The sequence below is a fragment of the Prunus avium genome, chromosome 4, assembly GCF_965620075.1.
Source record: "Prunus avium chromosome 4, drPruAviu1.hap1.1, whole genome shotgun sequence".
In the NCBI taxonomy this organism is placed as follows: domain Eukaryota; kingdom Viridiplantae; phylum Streptophyta; class Magnoliopsida; order Rosales; family Rosaceae; genus Prunus; species Prunus avium.
In genome coordinates, this window is record NC_142287.1 from 23,920,581 (window position 1) to 23,937,806 (window position 17,226).

Sequence of the window (17,226 nt, forward strand, 5' to 3'; positions counted from 1 at the left end):
GAATTAATTGTACGAAAGATTTATCTTATTTTTTTTTATTCTGGAATACGAAAGATTTATCTGGAATCATTGGTATGAGATTTTTTCAGATGTGTAGCTTTCATTTCCAGAGTGGCTGGGCTAGTTTCGTGGGCCCATGTGAATAACTAATGGATTGAAAAATGGTTGCTGGAACACAGGGGACCCACACAGTGATTCTTCGGCTTGAAGAATCTCGTAGAAAATAATAAAATGTCCGCTGAATATTTCTCCAGGAAATTCGAGCTTTTAATATTGGAGAAAGGCAAATCTAAATAACAGATTAGCCCCATTTTGACTATGGTCCTTATGATTTTAATTTTGATTTTTTTATACAAGCGATATTTTATTTTAATCTAATCTAAATTACAAAAATGGGGATTCGAACTCAAATGCAGAACAGATAGTACATCTATTCTAACTAACTTGGCGAAGCCCATGTCTACTAACTTTGATTATTTTACTCATGTAGTTGTTTAACATTTATAAATCAAGGACCAATCTATTAATATCGACTGAATGGACAGAGCGAGCTATGTGTCACATACACATATGAGGGATTTTAAATCATTTTAAATGCTCAAAAGGACCTATGCCCAAATCATGCATGTATTAGGTTTCAAGTTTGAATTTATATATTTATTTATTTATTTAATATTACTTTATTTTTATTTTGGCAACCAGGCCGACGTTGTATAACTTGCTTGCATAAGATCCTACGACACCGTTTCCAGTAGAAATGCGAAGGTCCACTTCCACGCGTTCGTATTTGTGAATTTATTAATTTATCGAAATTTTTATTATTATTAAACAATCTCCTCTCTTATGTGGACTGCATTTCATCACGATTCACCCACAAAAATCAAGATCGTCAACACCACACCTTACAATAACGTTCTACACCCCATTACTTCTACCAATGTTCAGACTCAAAACCCTTAATCACTGTTCATCTCCAAGCACCCTTCAAATCAGACGGTGGTACGAAAGTAAAATCATATACTCCAAAACACATGATCATAACCCCCACCACAAATGGGCAACTACCATATTAAAACCAGTCGTCTTCACCGTTCCAAAGCGGAGAAACAAATAGGCAGATACAAAGTTTTAGACTCAACTCGGTCTCTCCCAACTCAGTCTCAGCAACGGCCATGGCTTCCATCCACTCCATAGCTCCCCAGAGCTTCCTCCCTCTCCCAAACTCCAAACCCAGAAAACCCACTAATGCTCACCCAAAACCCATCTTAAGCTCCAATCTCTGCAGCTCCAAACTCTCAAAGAACCAAACTTTCCTGAGAAACAAACGGAAAGACAGGTGGGTTTTGAAGTCTCTAGTTGATCAAGAAGAGTGTGATGTGATCCCAGTTCAGAGCACTGACTGTACGGACCAGCAGGAAGGGATGGCTGTGTGCAGGGTGGAGTGCGAAGGTGTGGAGGGCGAGTTGGCGAGTCAGGTAGGTGGGTTCGGAGCAAGTGAGGGAAGGCTTTCCTTTGAAGGGGCTGGTGGGTTTGGGTCTTCTGGGGTTGGAAATGAGAGGGAGAGTGAGGAATTTGAGAGGCTCGTAGATAGGACTATCAATGCCACTATTGTGCTCGCAGCTGGTACTTTTGCTATCACTAAGTTGCTCACTATTGATCAGGATTACTGGCATGTGAGTCAAGCTCTTTAGTATTTAATTGAATTTTTATTAATTTCCATGTGATTTGGTTTTGTTCAATGTATGATTCTAGTGTTCTGTGGCTTGCTGTGTGAGAAGTTGAGGTGAAGTTGGTTCTTAGATTAGTTCTGTTCGTTTTTTTTCTTTTCATTCTGGTTCTTTTAGGTTGCTTATCATTCTCTGTTAATTAACATTAGCCGCTTTGATAGTGAGCTTTTATCAATTGCCTGCATTGCTTTTTTCTCTGAGTTTGTGCTCTTGGAAGTTGGAGTACGAAGGTCAAGCATTTTCAATTTTTTATCGTGGAAGTTGGGCAGGTCGCCTGTCTTATGATAAATGTGTGAAAATGTTCTAATTATAGGGGCATCCTTTGTCGTGGATTGATGCTGTATAGTCAAATTAATGAAGTGAATGCTGTTGCTGTCTTTATATGATCATTCATGAGGAGGCAAGAGTGAAGAGAAATTCTTTAACTTACATGGAAATAATGAAGTGGATATTGCTTTTGAAGGATTGTGATTATTCAAACTTGTTAAATCCGATAGGAAACATGATCTGGAAATGTTATTTCAAATCAGGGATGGTTTTGCACTGTAGAATAACAATCACGGGAGCAACAAGGACATATAATGGCAAGGGATGGAAGATGAGATTAGTTAGTTGCTTGTGATGCTGAAACAAAATATAAAAAAAAGACAATAAGAGAGTTTGGTGGGGGACTAGGAGATTGCTGCATTTTCTTAAGTTGAATTTAGTGAAGAGACCTTGTCACGTATGGTTAGAGTGGTATGAAGCAATATGTTTGGTTCGGTCCAATTAGTTCGTAGTTATATTTAGAAAATTTCATTATAGGTTGCGATTTGTGATTTGAATTTCTTGATTTTATGATTTTCTATGTCCATGTGCACTGCCCTTGTATCAATTTGTCTGCGGGGATTTATGTGTTGTTACTCTTTTCAGGGTTGGACTCTGTTTGAGATCCTAAGATATGCACCTCAACACAACTGGAGTGCTTATGAGGAAGCTCTCAAGACTAACCCAGTTTTAGCCAAAATGGTGATTAGTGGTGTGGTGTATTCTGTAGGGGATTGGATTGCACAGGTGTGTTGGTGTTGTGAATTAAAACTATTTGAGTCTTCCAGTTGGTGAAGTTTGTCCTTGACAGTGCATAATGCTTGTCTTATAATTTTTGTAGTGCTTTGAAGGAAAACCTCTATTTGAGTTCGATCGTACACGAATGCTCAGGTCAGGTCTTGTTGGATTTACTCTCCATGGTTCCCTCTCTCACTACTATTACCAGTTGTGCGAGGTAAATTTCTTCTGCAGTTGTTTATTTTTAGAACTTAACATTTAAAAAAAATATTCCTGGGGTTCCTCAACCAACTTAAACTTGTTTCAGGAGCTTTTTCCATTCCAAGACTGGTGGGTGGTTCCTGTCAAAGTAGCCTTCGACCAAACTGTATGGGCAGCAATTTGGAACAGCATTTACTTTACCGTTTTGGGATTTTTGCGTTTCGAATCACCCATTGATATTTTTAGTGAACTGAAAGCGACATTCTGGCCCATGCTGACTGTAAGAGAACTTTCTGCCTTTTTATAAGAAAAAGTACCACCTTTTCATGCTCTGTTGACTGTTTAGAGTAAAATTACTTGCAATCTAATTGATTCTCATTTCATGCCCTCTAGCTTGTGGGCATTTGAAAAGCCAGGATCGTCTGGCGTCTTTTATCAACTAGTTTTATTCGATTTTTGGAGCATGGTTCTGTTACTTTTCAATCAAATAATGTTTGTGCATTCGACTATGTATTGGCATTTGTATTTTGTGTCAGCTGTTTCCTGTCCATGTAGTTTTGAACTTTGTTTTTTCTTGCTGCGATGTAGTATTAACCTTGGCAACCAGTTTTAGACAATAATGTTTGCTTTGCAACTGGTCTTGGCTCAGCAATCAGTGCATATATGGTCCAGCTGAGAAAAACTTTGTCAACACTAAACTCTGAAATGCCTTTTCCTTCCTGAACTCCCAAACATGTGTTTTACCTTCCTAAAGTCTAAAAGACACTGTAAGGAAAAGCAGGGCTATTTAGAGAAATAGAAAGTGCTTATTTTTTATGGTCCGGGTCATGTGTCAGAAGTACTGCTAGCTTTAGCAGTTATATATTCCTTGTTTAAAGTTTGGGTTAAAAGAACGTGTAATTGTTTGACCATTGACATCTTTCTGGAATGTAATTTCTTTGGCAGGCTGGGTGGAAACTTTGGCCATTTGCGCATCTTGTTACCTATGGTGTGATACCTGTCGAACAAAGGCTCTTATGGGTGGACTGTGTAGAGTTGATCTGGGTGACTATACTATCAACGTAAGTATTTAATATTGATTATTTGTATTTTTCACTAATGAGCAGAAAAGATTGAAGATCATGACTTTCTTTCCTCCTAAAAGCCAGAGCTAAATAATTACCCTCACTAAAATTATTCTTGTTTTTCTTTCTTATTTGGTGCATATAAGAAACGGTTTTGTCTGGCAGAACAAAATTGTGCACTGTAGTTGATATTTTCTTCATATAAAAGTTGGTTTAGTTTAAAAAATCTAACAAATTTGAGGTATATATGATGTCCAAATATGTGGCAGATAAAAGTGTCTACTATATATATTGCTGCTTTTTCTACAGAGTGAGTCTGGTTTGGAAGGGTCTGGTCACTCTTTTTGGCCACATTTTGTTTTGCTCTCAATTTCTATAGGAAAAGATTCCACCATGAAATATTTTGGGAAAGCTTAAACTTAGGCATTGTCGGGCTGCAGCATCATTTTATCATTTCTTGCGTAGGTTTCATGTCTAACATGGCTCAAAATTTCTGTTTGCCAGCTATTCAAATGAAAAATCAGAGGCAAGGATTTCTGAGGCGCCAGTTGAAGCAAATTCCAGTTCTTCAAACACAAGTCCTCTTGAGGTATATACAAACCCTTTTACACTGATTTTATTTAGTATATAAGAGCTGCAGATTACAATTTCTGATGTGCTACAATTTTTCTTCTTCCCCCTCATCAGGAGTAAACAAATCAAGAACAACCAAAAGATCAAAGAGGAATTCTTAGATGAAAGAAATGGGTAAGTTGAGGTGTAAAAGATCCACTTCGCGATGTACCGTGACATAAAAGATGAAATGTCTGGCAATGTGGATATATGCCTGGGCTGCCTGATTATGGTATATATATATACATACTGCACCAATCTCTTGAAACATGCTTGTGACACTGTTTTGCCGTATATATATGCATCAAGACCCTGGTATATAATTTTAGATCATTTAACTAAGTAATTCAACGACCTTAAAACAGAAAAAGGAAAAACTAATTAATGTAAAGGTAACAAGATATGCATGTTTGACAAAGTTGGATACAAATCTTGCTGATTCGGATATGCTTGTCATGTTTTAGAGGCGTCTTCTGGCTTAGTGGTATTTGTTTTCTGTCACTAGAGTATCAACTAGCGCTTAATAATACAACAGGGGATTGTTTAAGCAAAATTATTTTAGTTCCTCTGTTCTATTAACAAATTCTAACAAATTAAGAAACTGTTGGAAAAGAAATGCAACCATGTATTCCCAAGTTAATAATCTCCTTAGAAGGCATTTTCAATCATATGGTGATCTGATCTTGTCATCAATCATATCCAAGATTAACTCACCTCGGCCACAAGATTTGTGACTGTTTTTAGAATGGCTAAAAATGCTTATAGGTCATAAAAGCGTTTTCTAGAAAAGCACATTCTAGGTATTTTTTCAGTGAAGCAGTTCAATTTTTAATAAAAATTTAAGGCAAAAGGTCACTTTCGGTCCCTGTAGTTTGTCATTTTTACCACTTTAGTCCCTGTAGTTTGAATTTGGTCAATTTTGCCCCTGTACTTTCAATTTCGAGCAATTTAAGGACAATTGAGATTTTCTGTCAAATTTCTTTAACATCCGTCATCTTTTGGTCACGTGCCCCTCACGTGGAGGGGCAATTTCGTCAAATCGAGCCCACCTAAAAGCTGCCCTCTCTCTTTCTTCTTCAGACCCAAAAAAAAAAAAAAAAAAGCTGCGCGTTTCTCTATTACACTGAAGTCGCGACTTTGGGCAGAGTACAGTTAGGGTTTGAATATCAATTTCGAAACAAGACACTATTTTGCTGGATTTAGACTTTCACATCATCAACAATGAAGAAGAGAGGTGAAGGAAGTGGATGCTGGAATAAACAAGGTGAGAGCTCGATTTTAAAATTAGGTTCAAGTTGGTTTGGGATCTTTATTCAATTGTTGGGCTTTCAATATTCCAAGTTGTTTAGGCTTTCAATGCATTCTTTATTGAATTGTTTTGGTGAGTTAGTGCTGGAGTTGTGGTGGGTTTGTCATATTCTGATTTCTTTGCTTTGTCAGATTCTAGTTTTGAAAAGGTGTAGTGTACTGGGTTAGGACTTGTCTCTTAGTGGAATGGTTGCTGGAAAAAGTTAAGACTTTAGGAAGTAAATGAATAAATATGGTATCTGTATTTGTTGTGGTCCCTCTTGTTTGCATAAAGTTCCTCCTGTTTGCATAAAGTGTACGAGATACATGCATTTCAATTATATAAACGTTGTTTCTGTCAAAAAATTTCAGACATTGGGCTACCCCAATTTCCTTATACCGGAGCATTTGATGAGGTCCCAGATGAGTTTTTTGATGAGCTTTTTAGTCAACAATCACAGGTGACTCAAGTCAATGTACAAGTGGGGAATGAAAATGTAGGAACTGTGGAGGTCCCTGTGCATTCTCAAATTGCTGAGAATGTTGTTCATGAAGAGGATAGAGAAAAGGAGAGTAGTGAAGAAGAGGGTACGTAGTGAAGAAGACACTTATGTTGAGGGTAGGAGGTGGAGAATAGAGGACAGTAGTGATGAGTCAGAATCGTCTTCCACGACTCCTATCAGTCTTTGAAGTTGCTATTCTCATTTCACCATTACAAAATGGGCATTTTGGAGCTTGGCTGGTAGCATATTTTGACATTTTTGAAGAACCCACAGGTCTGAAATTTTTTGAAGAACCCTAACCCACAATCCCAAAGTTGCATCCGAAGAAGAAAGAGAGAGGGCAGCTTTTAGGTGGGCACGATTTGACGAAATTGCCCCTCCACGTGAGGGGCACATGACCAAAAGATGACGGGTGTTAAAGAAATTTGACAGAAAATCTAGATTGTCCTTAAATTGCTTGAAATTGAAAGTACAGGGGCAAAATTGATCAAATTGAAACTACAGGGACCAAAGTGGTAAAAATGGCAAACTACAGGGACCGAAAGTGACCTTTTATTGTGCTTCTAATAAAAATGACTATGAACAGAGGTGCTTCTTACGACCTTAGTGAGAAATCACCAGTGAAACTACCAACCTTGTCAAACTTTTGCTCAATCATATCCAACGTTGTCCAAGCTGACAGTAAGAAAATTTGCTTAATCATATTCAATATTGAGCAATCTGGTCTTGTCCTTTGCCTTTTGTTCCGCAAATTTTCCCAACGATGTCACCTACCAAGACAGTAGAAAGTCTCCTGATGAAGACCGTTCGATTTCTTGACTGGCTCTGGACTCCATCTTTGGTAAAAGTGGGTTTTCTTACCCCGACCCATAAAGAGGCCTTGAAGAATCAAGCCAAGCCCCTGACCTATGCATTTTCACGGAAAGGCTAAAATGAGGAGGTTGAGTGAGGAGCTTATTTGAGGAGGTGAAATCTCACCATCAACAACCAAAAACAAAGTACATTGGGGGGTGCATTGGGGGGTCCACACCCCTTTTGCATTGGGGGGTCCACACCCCTTTTGATGGTGAGATGGGCCTCATCAAATAAGCTCCTCACTCTACCTCCTCATTATAGAAGCTCCCGCATTTTCAAGGCCGTAGTCAACGAGGTAAATGCGGCCCAATTGAAACGTGTACTTCTTATGAGTTTTTAAAGAGTTTGTAGCGTAAGTGATTAAGAGTGTTACAAGCAAGTTAACGTTTAAGTGAAGTCTCAACTAATCCTCAATATATCAACAAATTGATTATAGAGCATCTTTATTTAGGGAGGGTACACGAAATGATGAGTTGAAATAGCATAAATAGTTAGACTGTCAAGTCGTACTAGGCATAACAACAGAAATAAATTACAAGCCCAATCTGTTTGAGTACGTACAAAAACATTAAAAGAAATTGCAGCTAGCTCCTCCTTTAAGCCATAGACATGTTAGAGAGCCGACTAGGCGTTGGTTGGAAATTCCACCACCGAAGACTTAAGCTTCGGTTTGGTGTAGATGTCAACGCCCTCCTTAAGACCTCCTTGTTTGCATAGTTCCTCCTCCACTTCTCAGCCCCCGGCACTGCATACCCGTGCCGGCTACAGCGATTCAACCCGGGACGATTCGTGCAGGTGCATGACTGCACTCGAGCCCTAGGGGATGATGAGGAGACCATACAAGTGCGCCTAAGACCACGATTTGTTCCCTCTGTCTTGCTTTGTACACTGAGAGTCTGTAGCCTTCCTCCAATGTTATGTTTGTGGTGGTGAGAGCTCCTTTGCATTTTGTAAAGCCAGGAAGAGAAACAAGTATTGTGCTTTGAATTGAATGTATTGTGATGATACCAAATGACCAAGATGCTTAGCTTTGGAGTGTTCGATGCTTATGAGTTTATATGCTTGTAAATGAGAACCCATATTTAAGGAAGACTTTTTCTCAGTTCAAAATGTTGGGCTCTCCGAGTGTTTGACCAATTGAGATATTATATTTCTCTTCGGCTTGGTGACCAATTTGAAGACTTGGTCTAGAAGATGTGACTTTTATTTATTTTTAAAATTTTATATTTGTATGTATTGGAGCCGTGACATTTGAATAAGAAGTCTCGTCAAACTTGATGAATGTTCATTGAGACATGTCAAACACCCTTTGCATGTTTGATTTATGACAAATTTGGTCCTGTCAGTTGAGCCTGCCTGGTATGACCAACCTATACTGCCGGCTTAGTACTGTAGGTTATTAGGTTCTTATTTCTCCAAACTCTTTTCACTAAAATAATATTAGCTATAATCTTTCCACAAAAGAAAATTATATGGAGCTCCAATCTTTTTCTTCCCTTTTTGGGCATAATTACTTTTTCCGTTGCCATTATAATCAACGATACTAAACCCACCCGTCCCCAAAGCACATCGCATAAGATCCCGCCCTCTCTCTCTCTTTGATATTCAACAAAGCCAAGAATGAACTTGTTTGGTTTCTAATTTCTCTAGACCAATTGAAGAATCTATTATAATATTGAAAAAGCTAGAGAAAAAAATAAATTTAACCCAACCCTATATAAATTCCTGGTTCCACCCTTGTTTGGTGGGTTGAGAGAATTTGTCTGTGGAAGGTAGGTGTTCCATGCTAGAGAGAGAAAGAGGAAGGGAAAGAGGGAAGGGAGAATGGATTTCAAGGTGGACGAGGTTGGTTGGAGCCACCGGTGGTGCGCAAGGGATGACGGAATGTGAGAATTTGTTTTTTCAATTTTAAATGTTTAAAAGATATACAATTTTTTTATAATGAATTTTCCATTTTTAAAATACCATTGAAAATGGAAAAACTAAAATACCCTTAAAAATGGATGGAAAATTGAAATGTGTTAAAGTCAGATGACAAATAATGGATTTTGAAAAATTAAGGTTACATTTCTCTTACATTTTTCTTTAAAGTGACCAATTAAAACTAAGATATAAATCCATGTGATATTTCTTAAAAATATTCTTATAAAAAAGATGTATGCATGACATAACTTCATACTTGCCAACAATTTCTGTACCATGCATTAAATATAGGGTATTGGGTAACATCGGATTGAATTATTACTTCCGAATCATTGTCAAATTTTGGGCGATTGCCAAGTTAGACTTTTAGGCCACTTAATGTGCGTTTACTATCCAAAGAGAATAATGCATAAAGAAAATGGTTTTATTGTGTCGCTTAAGTGCTGCTATTTTCACTCATCTGTCTTATTTTCTCATTCACCTTATCTTTAAAATTTTAAAGACAAATTACCCCTTTATAAAATGACTACACGCACACCCATATATTTGTTTTTGTTTCAAAATCCACACCCATCTTCATACCCAACCCACCAAACAAAATGAAATTAACATCTTTCTCTCCATGTGTTCTTCATAAATTAGGGGTGGGGATAGGCTAATTGAAGAAATTTTTTATAGAATTTTTGTTATTGTAATAGCAAATATGGAAATACAATTAAAGGCTATTTTATGATAATGGTGGGTGGAAAGATAAGTTTGTGTTTATTCAAATTTATATGGTAAGTGGGGAAATAGGACATGAGTGGAAATAGAAGCACTTTTTTTATTATGACATGACTTTTTACTATTCAATCATGCTCTAAATGTGGAGAGAAACTCTCTGTAACGGGGATATCACTTTTTGTTATCCCCTTCCAATAACTCAATGACACGTAGGATAACTTTTCCACGTGTCATTGTGTTACTGGCCGGGAATAGCAAAACAATGTTATCCCCGTTATAGGTAAGTATTTTTGCTAAATGTGGTATAGAATTAATTATAGTTGGCCAATCGAGCACCAGCTTCATTAATTTGAAGCCCAATTCGTTGGTTGTGAGAGGGAGGGCCCTAATCTAGTGACCTTTTAGTAGGGATGTAGCTTCATTTATCAAGTGCTCAAGATTCGGACCAAATGATCATTTTGGGTTGGTTTCGTCTGAGTTTCTGAGGTCTCAATTTGGTTATGGCGTTCTTAAATTTTGGTTTTGGCGTTTTAGGGGGTTGAGTTACTCCACTAAACCCAATCCGAATGCTAAAACATATATAAGGATCCGATATATCTTCTCTATAAACAACATGCTGATTCTGTTTATAATTAAATATGTGATTCTGTTTATAATTAACCAAGTTTAAGTTGGTTTCATGCAGATAAACTACAGTAGCATGCTAAGTTGCAACTGAAAATGAAAATCTGAATTAGGTCGTTTCGGTTACCATCAACAACCTCTACGAACCAAACCAAATAAATTCAGATTGCAAACCTACCTTTTAGCATCAACAGGATCTTCTTTTTGGTAGATAGAGAGGGCCTAGGCAATGTGAGATCAATCAAGAACTGTCCCACACATTAAATTCAACCAAAACTGGTTTTCTCTCTGATTGATTTATTCAACTTCAATTTGTTTTTTGTCTTCTATCACGAAAAAAGTCATGAAAATGAAGGCCAATAATTAATTTTAATCATACACCTAATTTTCCTTTCTTCTTCCTAAATATATATATCTTTATAGCGACGATATAAGTATTTGTAATACTAAAACGCAGCACTAGGCTTGTAGTTTATTAAGTAGTCAAAAACAGTTTATTCTTACAACTGATCATGTTCAGTGTTCGATTCTCATTTTCTTCAATATCGCTTATATTCGTGTTTGGGCCTATTTTGGGGTAAACAATTTGAATAAAAAAGAAAAATGTAATGTAATGTATATGGGTAGATTATTTATGGTGGGTTTCTAGGCTTTGGAAAAGCATCTTCCACAAAAGGGATCAAAGAAGAAGATAATAGCGCATTTTCATGATCGCAATATCTATACCAAAATTAAGCAGCAATGATGCGAAATTTAATAAAGTTATTTTGTACTCTTTCCTCTGTGAGGAATGTAATTAAAGGGTATTTAATTTGTGTGGTTTTAAGATAATGATTCCTTTAGATGATTGCAAGAATGGTCCCATACATATATAGTCAGCAAAAAAGCAAAGGCATTTGTGAGGGTGAGGGTGAGGTGAGGTAGCCTCTTGCTGTCAATTTCTGTGACCTCAAGGTCATGGAATATACTTGCAACGTCCTATCAGTCTAATGAAAGAAAATGACACTCCACACTCTCAAATATCTGCAAAATCTTTTTGGAGATAAAAATAATCAACTTGTAGATTAATTCAAGCTTGTCATGCTTGCAGATTAATTCAAGGTTCACTTTATTTCTGAGAAAGTCATGCTTTTATCAAAAGCTAAGTTCATGCAAAATTCCATCAACTTCTCATCCAACAAAAAGAACTTCAACTTTCTACGACCAAACTTTTGTTTCTTTAATTATATTATATTATCTTATTTTTCTGATGGGTTCTTTTTTTATTATTTTCAAATCAGTGATATCATGTTGGTAAGTTTCATATGTTACAAGGGATTGAGTAAAAATGACAACTTCAATTTGATTGGAGATGAAGCATCTTTTGGAGCCTGGATAACGAGAGAATCGATGAATCAAAGGTTAATAGTGATACTTATTTAGTATTTGATTTTTCTCTCAGGACCAATAGTAGAATGACAGATCACCTAGTCTAATCATCACTCCTAAAATACTTTCTTGGGGAAAAAAAGTACAAAGAAGGTTAATCGTGAAGTGACTGGCTGGTTCACAAAGGAATTAACACTTGGATATTGCTTGCCTCATTCACGGGAAGGAGATACTACTCTTTCATGCGAATCACAAAAGTAGTTTATTAAAAACATTATTTTATAAAAAAACTTATACACACATATCACATTGCTATTGGCAAGTATGTATGAGCTCTTTACTTACTTGGTAAGGAGAGAAGTATTTTCCTAATCTTATTATCAATAGTGACGATTGATAAAACTTATCTGATGGATGAAGATAAGTATAAAAACAATAATGTGTGATCAAAAAGTGACGGGACCCCAGTTTGTTCGTACTTCAAATTAATGACATGTTTATATTCTCTTCCAACTAATTATTGACTAAGAATCATTTCTTGTATTACTAATTTCCTTTTGATTATTTTGTGTATATATCACTTTAAAATTTAACTTGGAAAATTTGAAAATATATGCACATATATTCAAGTTCTACAAAGCTCGGATTGCTTCCTACTTGAAACATGGGTAAATAATTATATATATATATATGCTCATATGCGGACATCCGGACATTATGATCGTGTGGACACCATGTATTTTGTATTATCCCTCCTTAATTTCCTGCCTATATAAAATAGCATCGGCACGATAATAACGTGAGGACATCCGGATAAAAGAATAACTGTGTTATATATATATATATATATATAATATGTGAATAGAAAAACATTTGAAAATATGGAAAATTGAAATGATAAAATATAGATAATTTGGAGTTGCCTTTCAGATTACATGTTTTTCTTTTGACAATTTACTCAGACAGATGAGGAAAGGCAGATAATGATGTATATTTGGGAGGAAAAAGAAAAGAAATCCTTACCTTCTAGGGGTTCATGGTGTTCAATGTGAGAGAAAGCCAAAAACCAAGTAACAGCAAACTAGTTCCTAGCTAGCATATAGTTTATCTGATCACAATAAATTAATCATGGAGTAATTCAAATATATGACAACAAATATTTAAAAGAAGATAACAATTATTGTATTCTTTAATTTATATAATATAATTGTGAATAATTCATGTTGTTCTACAAGATGTTCTAAAAATATACAAGGTCGGAATATATCCTATAGAAAAATATAAATATAATCAAACTCTTTTATTTTTTCTACAACAAAAGCACCTCATCACCCTTTTTTCCCTGTTCTTCTCCTACATATATAAAAAAAAGAGAGAGCAAAATATATGTATATTTGCTATCATGGCCTCACCTGAACTTATGGCACAGCTACCATTTATGTTCAAAGGAAACTTGAGGCCACTCATCATCATCTTCATCATCTAGATTCTAGACTGTTTAATCAATTTCCTAGCAAACAAAATCTCAATCCCCCAATATTCCAAAATCTATACAAACAAGAGTATATCCTTAAATATAACATCATTAGCCTCATGAGCCAATTGATACCTTTAAATTCCGATCACATAACACATCCGTCGATCGATCGATAAATCTCCGGTGCTAGCTAGCAAGAAAGCTTTACTTAGCCATAAATAATAGGTGCCATAAATCATCACCATACACCAACCAAACCATCTATCCCAAATTGGACTCAGAAAACCAATTCATCCCAGGAAGCTGATACGGTGTTCGAAATAGGCCATCACCAAGGGACCCTAGCATTGCATGCTGGTGCAATGGAGGTGTCTGTGGAAGCTGAGAGAGCAAGTTGGCAATAGAAGTAGAATTGTTATTAGCAGCAACAGAATTATTAGTAACACTGTCCAACTGGTGCAGTTGTACCACCCTCTTGCTTGATGAAGCCCCAGCCGTTTGATCATCCTCCTGATCATTCCAGTACAAGGATGGGACTATAGACCGCTTTAGAGGCAGCTGACTAGTCCCGTTGGACAAAGAGGCCGATCCATCGGTGCTGCTCATTATCCCATCAAAAAAAATTTGGTCATTTTCCATGAATGGCGGTCCATAATTTGTGTTAGATTTTGGAAGGTGCAGGTTCATATTCTGGTGATGGCCCACATGACTTATGGATGGTGGCATTAATGGCCCCATCATGTCCTCCATAGAGTCTTCTCTTTCAAGATCCATCGGCCTATGCGAATTGTTCTTCTTGTAAATTCTACACAGCACCCAATCATCAAGCTACACACAGATCCACCATATCAATTCATTTCCAAATCAGATCAGAATAATTTAAACCAACATCCATAAGCCAAAACCAGATTTATTAATTTCACTTAATTGCTTAATAACACACTAACTTACCCTCAATGAGTTCTTCTTGTTGCCCAAGTCACACCCCGGTGGCTTGTTGCTGGTCTTGTTATCAGCCAGCCTATACTCGTGCATAATCCAATTGGTTTTAATTCCTTTTGGGGGCTTCCCTCCGTAGAACACAAGTGCTTTTTTCACACCAACTTTCTGTGTACCTCCAGAAGTCAACACCGGTTTATCAGTCCCTGTTGCCTTCCAATACCCTGACGTAGCTGCTCTGTTGGGTCTTGCTCCGTTCGGGTACTTCCGGTCTCTCGGGCTGAAAAAATACCATTCTTGCTCTCCAAACGTAGCCTTAGCTGCACCCAACAAAATAGAATAAAGAATTAACAAACCAAGCATAATTTAATATTATTAATATTAGTCTTTATCACAAACTGTAATAATATTGTATACGCCCGTTGTTGTATGCAAGAATTTTGATTTCAGGTACCTGGGAGCTCCCAAGGGTCGAACTTATAAAGGTCGACCTCTGCTATGATGGCAACGGGGAGGGGTGCAGAGCTGGCCTTTTTCTTGAGATAGTGGACCACTAGCTCTTCATCAGTTGGGTGGAAGCGAAACCCCGGTGGGAGGTCTGGCTGTGGCGCGGGCGGGGGCTGCTGCTGCTGCTGTGAGCCTGTGGAGGAGTTGGTGCTCTCCATTTTTTGGTTATTGAGAGTTGAGGGTTTTTTGCAGCCAAGCACATATTACAAACACCACAAACATATAGAGCTGAAAATTGTTATGGAGGTGGCAGGGGCCTACTTTTATGTGTGTGAAGGGCAAGGTTCGGCTACAAGTGCCTCCATGAAGGGTTTAAACTACACGACAAATGGCAGGGAGCGGCCAAATGTTATTCAGGGGCAGATTAGTCATTTTGATATTGTTTAATTACTGGATTCCGAGAGGGCCTAATTTTGTGCATGGGATGAGAGCGACCTTGTGGTGGTTAGAGATGGGGGTGATGGGTACCTCATGACGACGTTAACTGGATTGTGGGCCGTTGATGGATTGACACGTGGAATTCCCAATGTCGGAGAGGGCAACACGTATTGTGAGGAGGGAGGTGGGGCCCACAGACCACACAAAGCAACAAAATATATATAGACGGATCTAGGGGTGGGAATAAGCTTTACGCTTCAGATGTCATGCTTTTGTTGCGCAAAAACCACCAGGTTTGCGAAAGACCCCACTTCACCAAGAAACAATTGAAGACTAAATATTATTTGGGGGATCCTGCCCTTGCTCTTCAATTCAATCTTTTCATCACTTAGGGTTGATTTTTATTTAGCAAGTCTTGTTCTCTTGATGCATAAGTCCTATAATTTGTCGTTGTCATGATGACACCGTTACGTGGTGTTATCAATTGATTCATGTTATATAACACATTTATGAAATATCAATCATGTCGTTCACCCATATTATATATAACTCATGTAAATTAGTGTGTCTTCGTCGCATACAAATATTTCTTCTATAACCCAAGATATGTGCTTATAGCATGATGACAGTTAATGTATATAACCAATAAGGCTCCGTTTGGTTTAGGAAAAAGATTTGAGGGGAAATCACTTCCCAAGTCATTCCCCAATGGATGGGAAATGGAAGATTCTTTTTCCATGTTTGGTAATGTTGTGAAAGTAACCAGTGATATCATTTTATTTCATTTCTCATGTTTGTTTTTAGTATGAAAGGAAAACAAAGTTTGTATAATTTTCCAATAATACCCATATTAAATCAAATAAAAAAAGAATGCATTGAATAATATATATTGTAATTCTAAATTGTTAATGGGGACAAAATAGTCATGACAAATGTGCATTTAATGTTGGCTCATTTTCCAAAACTTTCCACGAGGAGGGAAAACAAAACCCATAGGGGGGAGGAGGGCTTCACTTTCCCCCTTACTTTCCCATATGCCAGGCAACCATTTCTCATGCTTGGACTAGGAAAACAATTGATTTCTCATCCCCAAACCTCCTTTCCCATGAATCAAACGAGGCCTAAGAGATAAGTAAGTTAAAATTAGTAGGATTGTGTAATTACTATAAAAAAAAAATTTGGTTTCATTTTAAAATGTTTAATATAATAGGATATCCATGGATAAACAAATTTCGTTAAGATGACATCGATTGTTTATGCATGTGTGTATATTTGTATAATAATAATTTGCAATAATCTTGTAAATTTTAGGGTACTATTTGTGTCCTTATTGGTAAGGAGATACTTCTTCTTCATGCAAAACACAATTTGACACATATGCAAACATAATTCATAAAAAACACAAAAAGAAAAACTTCTGCACACATATCACACTGCTATTGGCATGAACGTAAAAGCTCCTACTTACCTGATACGAAGGGAAGTATTTTCCAAATTTTAATCAATAAATTCCAAGAATGTGACCCTCGTGCTAATTACATGAATGCGGATTGAAAAATAGTACAAAATTGGTGTCATGTAAACAACTGTAGTCTTGTGATGTGCACATGAGGGCATGTCAATCCAAAATCTGCAATAATAATAGTATGTATAATGGGCTCAAATCGTGTTAAGATATCATAAATCACACCCTACGAGTCTCTTTTGCAATTGATGTGTTTTCTGGAAGAAAAAGTTTAGTAAATTATAACCTTTCAGAGTATTAATTGGAATATTATGAATTTAGTACTACCAAATAAGCCTTAAATTATTACAAATTATTGCACATCCTTGGCTTTGTGGTATGGTATAAGCCTTTTGATGAGTTAGATTAATATTTGAAAGCAGTGATTAATTTGGGATTCTCCATGTAATTCTTTGATGCTGGATTTACACTCTCAATAACTCTCACGCGTACAATACCTATCAGGTAACATGAAAGTATGTGTGACGCG

At 36.9% G+C, this 17,226-nt stretch overlaps 3 protein-coding genes across 3 annotated transcripts; 1 reads left to right on the forward strand and 2 right to left on the reverse strand.

Annotated features, from left to right (window-relative positions):
* Positions 1 to 1,088: 1,088 nt before the first annotated feature.
* Positions 1,089 to 4,916, forward strand: LOC110752680 (Peroxisomal membrane 22 kDa (Mpv17/PMP22) family protein). Its single transcript, XM_021953398.2, has 7 exons — positions 1,089 to 1,673; positions 2,640 to 2,780; positions 2,875 to 2,988; positions 3,079 to 3,252; positions 3,918 to 4,033; positions 4,541 to 4,625; positions 4,724 to 4,916. Exons 1-7 carry the CDS (start codon positions 1,173 to 1,175, stop codon positions 4,727 to 4,729), a joined length of 1,137 nt encoding a protein of 378 aa, XP_021809090.2. The 5' UTR covers positions 1,089 to 1,172; the 3' UTR covers positions 4,730 to 4,916.
* A 2,793-nt stretch (positions 4,917 to 7,709) lies between these two features.
* Positions 7,710 to 8,322, reverse strand: LOC110752728 (uncharacterized). The gene has a single exon (XM_021953449.2). The coding sequence runs from the start codon at positions 8,238 to 8,240 to the stop codon at positions 7,890 to 7,892; it is 351 nt and encodes a 116-aa protein (XP_021809141.2). The 5' UTR covers positions 8,241 to 8,322; the 3' UTR covers positions 7,710 to 7,889.
* A 4,873-nt stretch (positions 8,323 to 13,195) lies between these two features.
* On the reverse strand, positions 13,196 to 15,112 carry LOC110752655 (NAC domain containing protein 2). The gene is made up of 3 exons (XM_021953362.2): positions 14,802 to 15,112; positions 14,360 to 14,667; positions 13,196 to 14,236 (listed from the first exon to the last, which is right to left on the reverse strand). Exons 1-3 carry the CDS (start codon positions 15,010 to 15,012, stop codon positions 13,670 to 13,672), a joined length of 1,086 nt encoding a protein of 361 aa, XP_021809054.1. The 5' UTR covers positions 15,013 to 15,112; the 3' UTR covers positions 13,196 to 13,669.
* Positions 15,113 to 17,226: the final 2,114 nt, after the last annotated feature.